At 37.2% G+C, this 12,692-nt stretch overlaps 1 protein-coding gene across 1 annotated transcript in view; it reads right to left on the bottom strand.

Annotated features, from left to right (window-relative positions):
- The window catches only part of LOC308250804 (synaptojanin-2-binding protein), a 34,178-nt gene that overhangs the window by 4,067 nt on the left and 17,419 nt on the right, over positions 1-12,692 (bottom strand). Inside the window, exons 2-3 of the mRNA XM_080673532.1 lie at positions 10,576-10,712; positions 734-829 (exon numbers count right to left, since the gene is read on the bottom strand). Coding sequence (XP_080529658.1) covers positions 734-829; positions 10,576-10,712 — 233 coding nt within the window. The remainder of the gene's footprint in view (positions 1-733; positions 830-10,575; positions 10,713-12,692) is intronic.

Raw genomic sequence — 12,692 nt, 5'->3', positions numbered from 1 at the left:
GACACAGATAAAGGTGAAACCTGTATGGAATGGAGGCAAACAGAATCAGAGGTAAAGAAGTGAAAAGAAATCACAACCACGCATCCATTTAAGAGAGAATAACTTTAAAGACACACTGAACCTGTGTTGCAAATGCCCCCAAAATCTTTGCTATGGGAGGAATTATGTCTACAGGCTTCTCTTCCCATCATTCACATTGTAAGACACTAGGAACTAAGAAGTGGATACAGGGATAGGTGCTGTCTTGACTGAATTCTGGATTCCATTTCTGTTTTCCTGGAGCTCAACTTTGAGCACCAGAGCTTTGGTCAGGAGAGTCACCAAAGTGCTCATGGAGGTGGTAGGGAAAAGCACATAGTGGGTAGGTAGGAGAAAACCTACCATCTTTGTACTTAGAGTTTTATAAACAACAATGTCCAATGATAGACACATGTTTTCCTTCCCCACTAAAAAAAATTGACTGTGGTTGTATACCCCCCAACACCCCATTTATTTCAATTTGGTTGTCAAGCTTTATCTTTAAAACTAGGCCCTGGGTTGCAAAAATACTGTTATGAATGTCCTTTGATGATGAGCAGAGTTCCAGAAGACCCCTGCCAGACAAGCTCTTCAAAAGAGTGGGAGTGAAAGGAAAAATACCCAAACACACCATTGAAGATCACCCCACAGGGTTTATTCACAATGGCACAAACGCCTGGGGCCCGGTGCTGGCTGCAAAGGACACCACACCTACCCTGTGCTGCACTCTCAGGGATACAGCGTAGCCTGCGTTACGAAAGAGGTTTACAGCATCCTGGTGCAGCAGGTTCTTTAGGTCTTGGCCATTTACCTGTCGAAAACATCAAGAAAAAGGAGTAAGAGTTAGAATGTAAACTCTCTGAAGTCAAATATTTACTTTCAGGTGATCAAACATTTAAAAAACAACGCCTACAGAGCAAATTCCAAGGTTTAGGAGAATGGATAAAGTCAACTCAATGTAATGTTTTTCATTTTCAAAGCTATGTTTTCCTAAAACTGAGTTCTATGGACCATTTGAAGAGCACTTAAGTTTAAATTTAAGAAAAAAAATACACACACAAAAAAAATGGTAGTCTTGGCCTGCCAGCATGGCTCAGAGGTTGAGCATCAACCTGTGAACCAGGCGGTCACAATTCAATTCCTGGTCAGGCCATACACCCAGGTTGAGGACTCAATCCCCAGTGTGGGGTGTGCAGGAGGCAGCCGATCAATGATTCTCTCTCATCACTGATGTTTCTCTCTCTCTCTCTCTTCCTCTCCCTTCTCTCTGAAATCAATAAATAAAAATGTTAAAAAAATAAATATTTTTTAAAAAGGTAGTCTCTTTCTTCTTAGCTCCTATGGCCAGTCTCATTTGGACACCTGGAATTCTTTACTGTATTTGTATGTCTTCCATGAGCATCAGTCTGGCTTCCTAAGCTCGCATGGTCTTCCAGGTTTATTTCTAATCCCTGGCATTGCCAGCTTCATCTCTAGAAATATAATTACATGAAACTCTCCCACAATTCATTGTGATGTGGTACAAAATCTCCTGGCCCATTCCATTGGTCTTGTTCTACTGTGAACAATTTCCCTTGATTCCATTGATACTCCTATCCTCCTCAAGTTTCTGTGATGATCCAAACTCGTAAAAAATGTTTCACAGTAGGTCAGTCCTACCACTTAGGGATGAGAGTTGTGAAGAACTACTGGTATTACTACTTTTTAGTGTCAGGAGTGACACTGGCCACAGTGATATCTATCCATGCTGCACTCAGTGACACAGCATGGCCTTCCTTATGAAGATCTACATATCTTTTATGCATGTTAGTGTCAGCAACAGCAACAGCAGCAAAAACACCTAATATATTTACTTGATGGGCTCTGTGCTATACGCTTTACATTATGAATTATCTAATTTAATTCTCACAATAATCCTATGAGGTAGACACTATTTTTATCTTGTTTTCACAGATGAAGAAACTGAAGCCTAGCAAGGTTAGGGAATGTACCCAAAGGCATAGTAAGTGTAGAAACCAGGGCTAGTATGTTTAAATACCAGAAGGAAAATCAAAGTACCCTGGATTTTACTGCTCCTTCTGCATTACTCCTCTGCTTTGACTCACCAACTATTCTCTGCTCAGCTAAAGCTCAGGTCATTGACATATTCAAACCTCTCACCTTCCTTGTCACAGTGTTCCTTCTCCAGAGGTTCAGAAAGTCCTTTCACTCTATCTACTGCCAATATCCTTGGTGAATTCATCTACCAACAGTTTGGCCTTCCCAAATTAATAGTTTCTAGCTCTATTACATATTAGTCACCAAGTGGCATAAGCCTTGGACTTCAACATTGGGCAGTGAATTCCAATCACCAAATCTTACGGCCCCTTTTCAGCCTTCAGACTGCCTCCTCTGATTTGCAGTTCTCTCCTGTCTCAGTTATGAACATTTAGCTCTCTTAGTTCTTATACTATACCTTTCCTAACTCCCTTTTCCTTCTTTCCTTCTTAAGGCAAGTAAATATTCCTCAATGTCAGTTGTCTTTTGTCCTCTTATTCTTTCTCCCATGTGATTATTCACAATTTCAACTGTAATCTGCAAGACAACTCCAAAATTTATATCCTGCCCTAGCTGGTTTTGCTCAGTTGATAGAGCGTCAGCCTGCAAACTGAAGGATACCAGGTTCAATTCCAGTCAAGGGCACATGCCCAGGTTGTGGGCTCGATCCCCAGTAGGGGGTGTGCAGGAGGTGCAGGAGGTAGCCAATCAATGATTATCTCTCATCATTGATGTTTCTCTCTCCCTCTCCCTCGCCCTTCCTCTCTGAAATCAATAAAAAATATATTTTAAAAAATTGTATCCCTATTTCTACTTCTGGATTTACCTATTTTCTGCTGGGTACCTGCACTTGGATATTCTGCCAGACCCCACCCAACATTTCCAAATCCTCTTTATTATTCCCATAAAACCAGACTATCCCAACTTTCTTTTATTGCCACTACCATCCTTTCAGACTAAATTTTTGATAATAGTTTTAAACTCTCTGTACTCTGTCAATCTTCACATACAATATATTGGCAAATCCTATAGTCTAACATGGTGACATTCCTCATATGCTATTATCTTCTGTCTAGTACCTCTCTCTTTAGACTGTGGATACTTTTAGTTGAACTACCATAATCACCTTCTCTCTGATTTACTTTTATAGGTCCTCCCCCATACTACTCTATTCAAACACTATGTCCCCAGACCAATCTTTCTGAAGTACAATTCTGTTTATTATACCACTTTGTGGCTCAAAAACAAAAACAGAATTTGAAGCAGGGGAGGAAAGAGTGCATGCCTGATTTCTCATTCTGAAATGCAAATTCCTTCCTTTGGAACCTACCTTCCCAATTTAATCTCTCATTACTCCCTTTCACGTATCCTATGCTCTAGCTAAATCACATAACACATTACCCTGAGACAAAAAACATATATTCTTACTTACATACCTGTGCTTAAGCTATATCCACTATCTGAATACCCTTTTCTTTTAAAAAATTCTACTTATCTTCTAAGATTGATTTTAAATAGGATCAGTCCTGGTACCTATAGTGTAGAAATGAATACAAAGTTTTCTAATTGATGGACTTTGATCTTATGCTACTAAACCATATTCTGATCATATCTTTTTTGTGTGTTTTTTTAAAGATATGCCACAGGGAAAAACTTCCAGATGTCTCAATGACTCAATTATTTTAGTTAATTCCTGGGGAAAGACTGTTGATTGTAGTGAGAATACTCACTTAACTAATTTAGCCTGTGACAACTGTAGTTCTCATTTAAAGAAATAGGTATTTATTTCCTCTCAGAGACAAATAAGTTAATGATGTAGTCATGCTAACAAATGCCAGATGTCATAGTTCAATATTAGAGCCAAGTTTCATAGTAATATGAATGCAAATGAGAGAACTATATGACATTCAACGGCAAGAATACAGAGTTCATCCCTGGCTGGGTGGCTCAGTTGGTTGGAGCGTTGTCTTGAACACCAAAAGGTTGCAGGTTCAATTCCTGGTCAGGGCACATACCTAGGTTGCAGGCTCAATACCCAGTTGAGGCGCATATGAGAGACAATCGATAGATGTTTCTCTCCAACATCGATGTTTTTCTCTCTCTCTAAAAAAATCGATAAAAACATATCCTCAGGTGAGGATAAAACAAAACGGTGAGTTCAGAATAATCTTTGCCATGTTAGTCAGTAATAATTGCCAGGAACCACTGCATATTTATCATAATCTCTGGAGCTGTCCAGTCATTTCACATGTAACACTTACTCAGTTTCACAACAGTCCCGTAAGTTAGGAACCCCTATGTTATTGATAAAACTAGAGAGGCTACGCAGCTTGTGCATGGTATATATAATGGGAGCAGCAAAGCCAGGATTCAAACTCAAGCTGCCTGGCGCCAAAACTTTCACTTTAAAACGCTATAGAAATTTACACTGTAAGCAAGAATTTTAGTTCAGTAACATATCACCATCCATCACATTAATGCTGTAAATTGAATTTTTATTGATTTTGCAATTTCATTTGTATCTAATATAGGCTGTCCCCCAAAAATGTATGCACACACGTTGAATAATTATAAAGGCAGTGTTTATTAAAATACATTTCATTTTCAAAATTGAGCTATCAGCTGTTAAAGTGTATATACATTTTTGGGGAGAGAACCTGTATGTAACACACTGAAAAAATTGAGTTGTATAAAAATATAAAGTGTTTATATATTAATATTTTTATTCATTTGTATGTATTGAAGTAGCATTAAAATTTAAAAAGCAATTTACTTAACTCCTATGTCACTGACAAGGCCTTTCTAGATGTGACTGATCTGCTACTTTGAATCTCCATATACATAACCATCTTAAAGTCAAACTAAATTATGCCTTATATCATAATCACTTTATATACTACTGTAAATATCTTGGAGAGCTTGTATCGCAACTTATCATTATAATCCCTATAATACCTAAATAGCGTGTTGAATAACACTTGAGTATAAGAAATGTCACATGATTTTCTGAAGGTTGGTTGCAGAGTACACCCTGCAAACAGCCATAAATAACTACACGAAGTCTGACGGTCATATTCTCAATATGACACAAAGCTGAGAAGCCTGTGCTCTATTAGCAGCTTTACCCACCCACGACTCAATGTGTATGTAATCTCGGTCCTCTGCTGAGCCTCCTCCTGCTAATGGGGAAGAAAGATATTGGTGACATCAGGCAAAAGAAGGTGCTACACAGGGCACAGGCACATTATGCTGGTTACGCCTTTTGACCTTCCTATTTAAGCCTAAAGGTATTCTAATATAAGAGGACTTTTACTCCAACTGCTTAAAAAAATAAACAAATGAAATGCCAAACAAGAGGCCTTTTAGAAATGCAAAGGGAATTTCTTTTTTAAAGAACCATTTTTCATCCTTTGCCCGAGGTAAACCAGCCCCATAAAACAAATTATGATTCTTTCTCTCTTGACAATGTCACCTCTACTCTAAAGACAAATTTGCTTTTTAATATTTAGCTCCTCTAAGTGTTTTTACAGATTCCAGCTCATTATTGATTAACCACCAAGTTCTGTAAGGTTTACCCCTAAATATAAGTGACATCCTTTTTTTTAAAAGAAAATCATCATCTTTACTAATATAGACCAGAGAATCTCAGTGTGGTCCCAGAATCAGCAGCATTAGCATTACTCTGGGAACTTGTTTAACGTGGAAATTAGGCCCATCCTAGTATTCTATGCTTTAACCAAGCCCTCCAGTTGATCCTGAAGTTTAAGTTAGCTCTAACCTAAACTGCCTGCAATTGTCTTCTAACTGGTTTCCATACCCAGTCTACTGACCCTATTTAATATATACTTTATGCATCCACAGATTTCATCAGTGATTTTCCATTTACTGGAGTAGTGACTTTTTTTAAAAAAAATATGGGTCTGTTGACCTATTACAGAAGATAATGAAGGCAATCCAGTAGGTCAAGACCAGTATTGAATTTTTTAAAAGTAAAATTAGAAGAAAATACAATATATCAGAAATAATCACATATAGAATTATTATTTTGTTAAACTTTGCTTCAATTGTGTGTGTGTTTGTGCGCACATACACACACTTATATTTCCTATTACAGTCGATAATTTAAAAGGTTTGAAAGACATCTGCCTAGAGCAGTGCTTCTCATACTTTATTCACACTCATCCAGGGATCTCATTATAATGCTGGTCAGGGAAGGTTCCTGAGGCTCTGCATTTATTTCTCACAGGTTTTCATGTGGTGGCCAGATAGTCTTGGACCTCACTTCTAGTACCAAGAGCTATTCAGATGAGAAATCTTAGAATACTACTAAACTTGCTACTTCAGCTTCCATAATTCATGGCATAGTAAGTTTTATTGAACCTGAGACAGGCAGATTTACAATATGCTAGAAAATTTTACTAAATGTTCAGGGAATTGGGATAGTAGTATTCTAGGTGTTCTGATAAGAAAACATAAAAATTTTTGCTTTAACTATGATTGTTAGCAGTCTTTAAAAATGCGTTTCCTATTTCCTGGAAACTTAGGAAATGAATAAAATGAGTTAAAATTTGTTTTCTTTGCTGAGTAATAATTTTGAATTGCCTCAGGATAATCTAACATTATCTCAGGATGTTAGTTACAGGAACTCTATAACTATAGGATAATATAAATGTATATGTATAAGATGTAGAAAAAAAATGGGTTCAATTTAATAAGCACTGGCCTCAGGTTATACTCTGGGTATTTAAATTTTTAACCAAAATCCTGAAAGGAACTGCAATTGGGGGAGGGAGTGTCTCTTTTTTTATCAAAGTTGAAGGGGAGAAAATTATCCAGTTCCAATTAATCAGGACCAACCAGAAATGTCAATCATGCTATAATTCATTCACAGAGCAACTAACTTACTAGATGCTTACTCTGTGTCAGCTACAGACCTACATGCTGGGGACACAGAAATGGGAAGACAAAGTACCTTCTGGAGAGGTACCGTCTGTATATTTCAATGTCTCTGCAGCTGACTGGATGAGGATTTCTAATGGGTCTTTCCGATTGATTTCTAGATAAGGGCAGAAACAAGACTTTCATTTTTTCTTTTAATTTTCCATAGCACCTGGCACAGTGCTCTGCAGGCCATCAAGTACAATAGTTGATAAATGTCAATGACTACTCAACTCTTTCATTCACCAAATTAATAAGTGTACTTGAAGAGAATATGAAATGCAGCTGACTAATGGCCCAATCTGTGCCATTTTTGTTATGTAAGAGGTTTGGTCAAAATGAAACATTCATCTGTGCATTATAATAACCAGCTATATCACCCTGAGCTTTATAAAAATGTATAGTTCACTGAGGATTGACTATTTTTGACTACCCACCTGACACATGGAAAAAATGAGAAACCTAAACAGATACCTTTTTCCCCCCCACAAAAATAAAATTTCCCCAGATTCTCTGGTAACCTATACAGATATTAAACCATCTTTACCATCACACACAAAAAATGAACTTTGGGTGATGAATCTCCAGTCCTCAGCTCAGCTTCAGGTCTGTTCTTCTATTGGTAATATCTGTTTTTGTTTCATGGTTATCGGATGTAACAGGGCCTTCAATCTTAAATATCATTTACATCCATTAAAGAAAAACTTTTCTTTCTTTCTTTTCAGTTTAAATCATCCACAGTGATCAAAATAAAAATTAAATTTCACATTTAATGAGAAAGGGAAACTGCAAAATGAATTATACAGTTATTTAATTTTAGAACTTGAAAGTAAGACAAAACATGGGTATTTAGGGAGAAATGCAAAGATTAAATTAAATTAATAGTCAATAATACTCATAAGAAATCTAGATCACTTAATGATACTGCTAGTAGTTATCCAAAATGGATATTGTGCTCAGGAAAGGGCATATTCTTAGTTTGATTATCTGGCAAAAGTTACAAGAAAAAAGTTGGGGCATATTTTACAACATGGACCCATGTGAGAATAGAAAAGCTCATACAGAATAAATGGGAATATAGACTAATAAATAATTTAGCATCATTTTATAGAGACTCCAAAGCCAAAATTAATAAGTACTTAAGTACGTCAAAGGGATAAAGTGAGCTAAAGCATAGATGTAACTGTTTAAGGATTAATGGGTAACTAGTTCACTTTAGGATATAGAGGGAACAGGATGGTGAGACAAGAAAGTCACTAATTCTTAAGGAATGGGATCCAGAAGAATTTTGGAGCAAACTCTTAGAAGGGAAACTGGAGTCAGTGAATATAGACCTAGATAGAATGGAGAGGATAGCTGGCCTTTTCCACCTATATATGCTCCATTGTTTCCTCGTTCTCTGTCTTCTCTATCTCTCTCCAACTCTGACTTGCATTTTCCTTTCTCTTCTTTCACATGTCTTTTCCTTAACTGGACAGAACATAAACTTGAATCATTCTTTGTACTGTGTTTTATATATATATATATACTAGAGGCCCAGTGTACAAATTCACCCAGTCCCGGTTGGGGCTGATGGGGGTGGGCCAGCCAGGGAGGGACCATGGAAAGTTGGCCGGTTGGCCCCAATTGGGGCCGATGGTGGAGCGGGGAGCTGGCTGGGGAGGGGGCTTGTCCAGCCCTCTCACTCAGTCCCGATCCGCTGGACCCCAGGAGCAAGCTAACTTACCAATCAGAGCATCTGCTCCCTGATGGTCAGTGTGTGTCATAGTGACTGGTCAAGCAGTCGACCAAACCATTGACCAATCAGTTGGACAGAGCATATTATGCTTTTATTATATAGGATTTGTAATATTTACTGTCTTGTATAGATTTTTGTAATATTTCTTGTATTTGATAAAGTGAAATCCTCTTTGCTATAAATGTTAAAGTCAAGCGAGCTAAGTTATTTAGACATCTACTTTTCTCATGACATTTATCTCCTACCCTTTTTAAAAACTTGTATGGCCTTCCAATTTCTTTCTCTATGAGGCAATGGCCCATATAAAAAAGGCTCATCGTCTCAGCTTATGTCTAACAAATTCTCTCACATTGAGGTTTATGTCTCCCCCCCCCTTATCTAATTCTACCCTTTATAAAAAGACTAATTTCTATATAAAACCATATGGTTTCTATATAAAACCATACCTAAAATCTACTATTAATTCACTATGCAACTTTCTGTTTAGGATAACTAGTCCTATACCTGTTAGGAGGCAGTATAGTATACTGGTTAAGAGTACAGGCTCCAAATTCACAGACCTAATTTTAATCCTCTGCCACTTACTACTTATGTGACCCTGGGCAAGCTGCTTGACCTTACCAAGCCTCAGCTTTCTTAGCTGCAAAATAGGCATAATAATTGTACCCACTTCATAGGGTTAATACAATATTAAATAAGTTTAAAGTTCTCAGCATATTGCTTAGCATATAGTGCTCAAAAACTGCTAACCATTCTAATTTTTCAATAGGCCTTTAACCAAAGATTTTCAAATAAGAAGGCTTTCTTCTTAACCCCTATACTTTTCAAGTCCCTCTTATGTCAAAATATTGGACTACATAGTTTCTAACTACATGCTATACCTTTTATTTTTAACCCACTCTCAAGTGTTCCTTTATGTACCACTCACGTTGATTTCATATTTTCAGAATGTCTTTCTTGGAGCAATAGGAAATAATCTGCTTCTTAACTTCTCAATATCCTTTTGAGATAAAAGGTAGATTATCTTTGTCTCTATCTCAACAGATTAATTAATAGGGTCTAGAAGTTTAATGGACTAAAAAGAGGCAAAATGGTCAGTGAGAAGGACTAAAATGGGAAATTACCACTCATGATACTTTATTAATATTCTGATCAGCTAACCTTGCTGGGTTTGCCTGAATTTACTAACTTGTTTTATTTGTTAAATACATATGTAAAAGGTTAAAAAAAAGATCTGGTCCCTGACCTGAGGAACTTCTAAAAAACAATAAAATTAATGGTTACCATGCAGTAAGGGTCTTTACTAGAGACATTAACAGAGTTGAAATGGGAGCAAGCACAGTGGACAGATATCCAAATCAGATTGCATTCCAATTTTTTATCATAATAATGGGTGAAAAAGGGCTCTGAGTCTAAAAAGAACACTTAATTCCTACCTTCACTTTTTTGCCACTTCTGGTGTAAAGGGAGACTTATTAACTTTTTAATCTACAAAGAGGAAGTGATAAAGTATAATGGAAGAAAAACCAAAATTGTGGATTTTAAGTACCTCCCTCTACCAACCAGTCCCTCAACTCTCCCTGTTTCATGCTTTTAAAACATGGGTAAGTAACTTTACTTTCTAGACTTACTTTTGCTTTGTCTATCAAAGCAAGTTAATATACTCCATACTCTATGATAGTTGTGGAAAAGACAACTGATCAAGGTCCCTCCTACTGAACTCTACAAATTGGATATTTTCTGATCCAAAAAGGCAGGCAGGATTCTTCCCAAGGAAGGGGTTAGAGTAGGAAGTAGGGTCTAGGGAACAAGGGACAGTGAAGGAGGCCGAAGCCATTTCTCACCGAGAGGATCTTATCACCCTCCTGGAGCCGCCCATCCAGGGCCGCAGCCCCATTCTCTTTGATGCGGCTGACGTAGATGCCACTGTCGTTGGAGACATACTGTTGATCTGTCCCACCGACGATGTTGAAGCCCAGCCCTGAGAAAATCATGGAGGAGTTGTGAAGGAGATAGGGGTGAAGAAAAAGAAAGGGATTAGAGAAGAAGAAGATAAAGAGAGAGGAAAGGCCTAGTAGAGAGGGGAGGCTGGTGAGTCAGACTGATGTAGCTGGTGAATATTCATGGGCAAGGTCAGTGAATAATATCACCAACAGTGGTCAAGTGTATCTAGAATTGCCCACTCAGATCAGGTAGAACTAAAAATACAAACACCGTGGTCAACATGGTTTGTTGAATATAAAAAGAAAGATCTATGTTAACTCAGTGAACGAATAATGGTGATTCTTGTAAGATGTGCTTCTGTTCACATTTGATTCTGATTCTGTTGATGGCACTCAGTGGACCCAATTCTTGACTTTCCTTTTATTCATGTAACAGGGTTAGCTGCGTCTATGAGAAGAAGCTATGTTTTTAACTAATTAGCAAATAAACCATTCTTAATTTAGTAGAAGAGAGATTACTAACCAAACTTTATTTTCCATACTTCTCCAACCTTTGGGAGAATTTGTGTATGGTGATATTTTGGAAGAAATGGTCTTGGTAGTCTTATTTATTTTTTCTATTTTGAGTTGAGGGGGCAGTAGTGTAAGTGTTGGCAGGAAACCTGGAAAATAGAAAGGTAACTGATGCTTCATGATAGAAGGAAATCATCAAATTCATTCTTCTTTCCTTTTCTACCTCAAGTGCAAACAACAATGCACTTGGGTACAGTGATTGCTAAGTTTTATTTGCAGTAGAAAACTGATTCAATGATTAGCAATTCCCCATTTCAGCTTCTCCCCAGCCCCAGGTAACCACCATTCTTTCTATTCTTCCCTTCTAGGAGTGACTATTTTAGATGGGCATAAAATTTCAGTTACATAAGATTAAGTTCTAGAAATCTGATGTACAACATTGTACAGATAACAATAGTGTATTGTACACTTAGAAATCTGTTAAGAGCCCTAGCCGGTTTGGCTCAGTGGATAAAGTGTTGGCCTGAAGACCAAAGGGTTCCAGGTTCGATTCCAGTCAAGGGCACCTACCTCGGTTGCAGGCTCCTCCCTGGCCTGGGCCCTGGTCAGGGTGCGTACAGGAGGCAACCAATCTATGTGTTTCTCTCACATTAATATTTCTCTCTGTCTTTCCCTCTCTCTACCACTCTCTCTAAAAAATCAATAGAAAAATATCCTTGGGTGAGGATTAAAAATAATAAATAAATAAGTAAATGAATGAAAACTGTAGTGTTGATTACATAACTCAATCATAATTTATTTTTTAAAAATCTGTTAAGAGAGTAGATATCATTTAAATGTTTTAACACAAATAAAACAAAATAAACCTGACTACCAAAGTATTATTTTCATGTACCAACCATTAAATTGTGGGATTTCAGCTTGTGAAAACCATAGTTATAAACGGATTTTATCTATGCAATAAGAAGAAAAGAAAAAGAACTTCCCTAGAGTTTTCTTCATGTCAAGCACTGTAGAAGTGAAAACAACAAACAGTGCAAAGAGAAAGGAGATAGTTTAGAAACAATTGAAAAACAAAAATCTGGTAGTACAATTGGCAGGAATAGCCATAATCACTAGCCTACTTACTGGTTTCAATAGAAAGCAGATACTTAAAAGTTCTCCTCACTGGTGGGATGAGAACTTACATATAAAGCTCATAATATTAATATACGCACTAGAAAATTAATCTGTGATTTAAGAAAATGCATGGCTGAAGAGAGAAGCAGCAGGAAATATTTCACTTAAATAGCATAAGTTGTGCACAGAATATCTGCAGCTAGAGAATGAAAAGAAGGATTTAAGATACATGATAGAAGAACTACTTCTGGAAAATGACTATTTCAACTTCCTTGAAGGGTAGGATATAAAAAATTTAAAGTTACTAAATGATTTCTCTTAGAACACTCTTAATTTGTATTATAGTGGGTGGCAGGTATTGGAAAGGGGCTGGTGGAGTTATTTGA

Source organism: Plecotus auritus (assembly GCF_963455305.1).
Source record: "Plecotus auritus genome assembly, chromosome: 1".
NCBI lineage: Eukaryota > Metazoa > Chordata > Mammalia > Chiroptera > Vespertilionidae > Plecotus > Plecotus auritus.
Note: the sequence above shows the minus strand (reverse complement) of the source record. Positions and strands in the feature narration are given on the sequence as shown.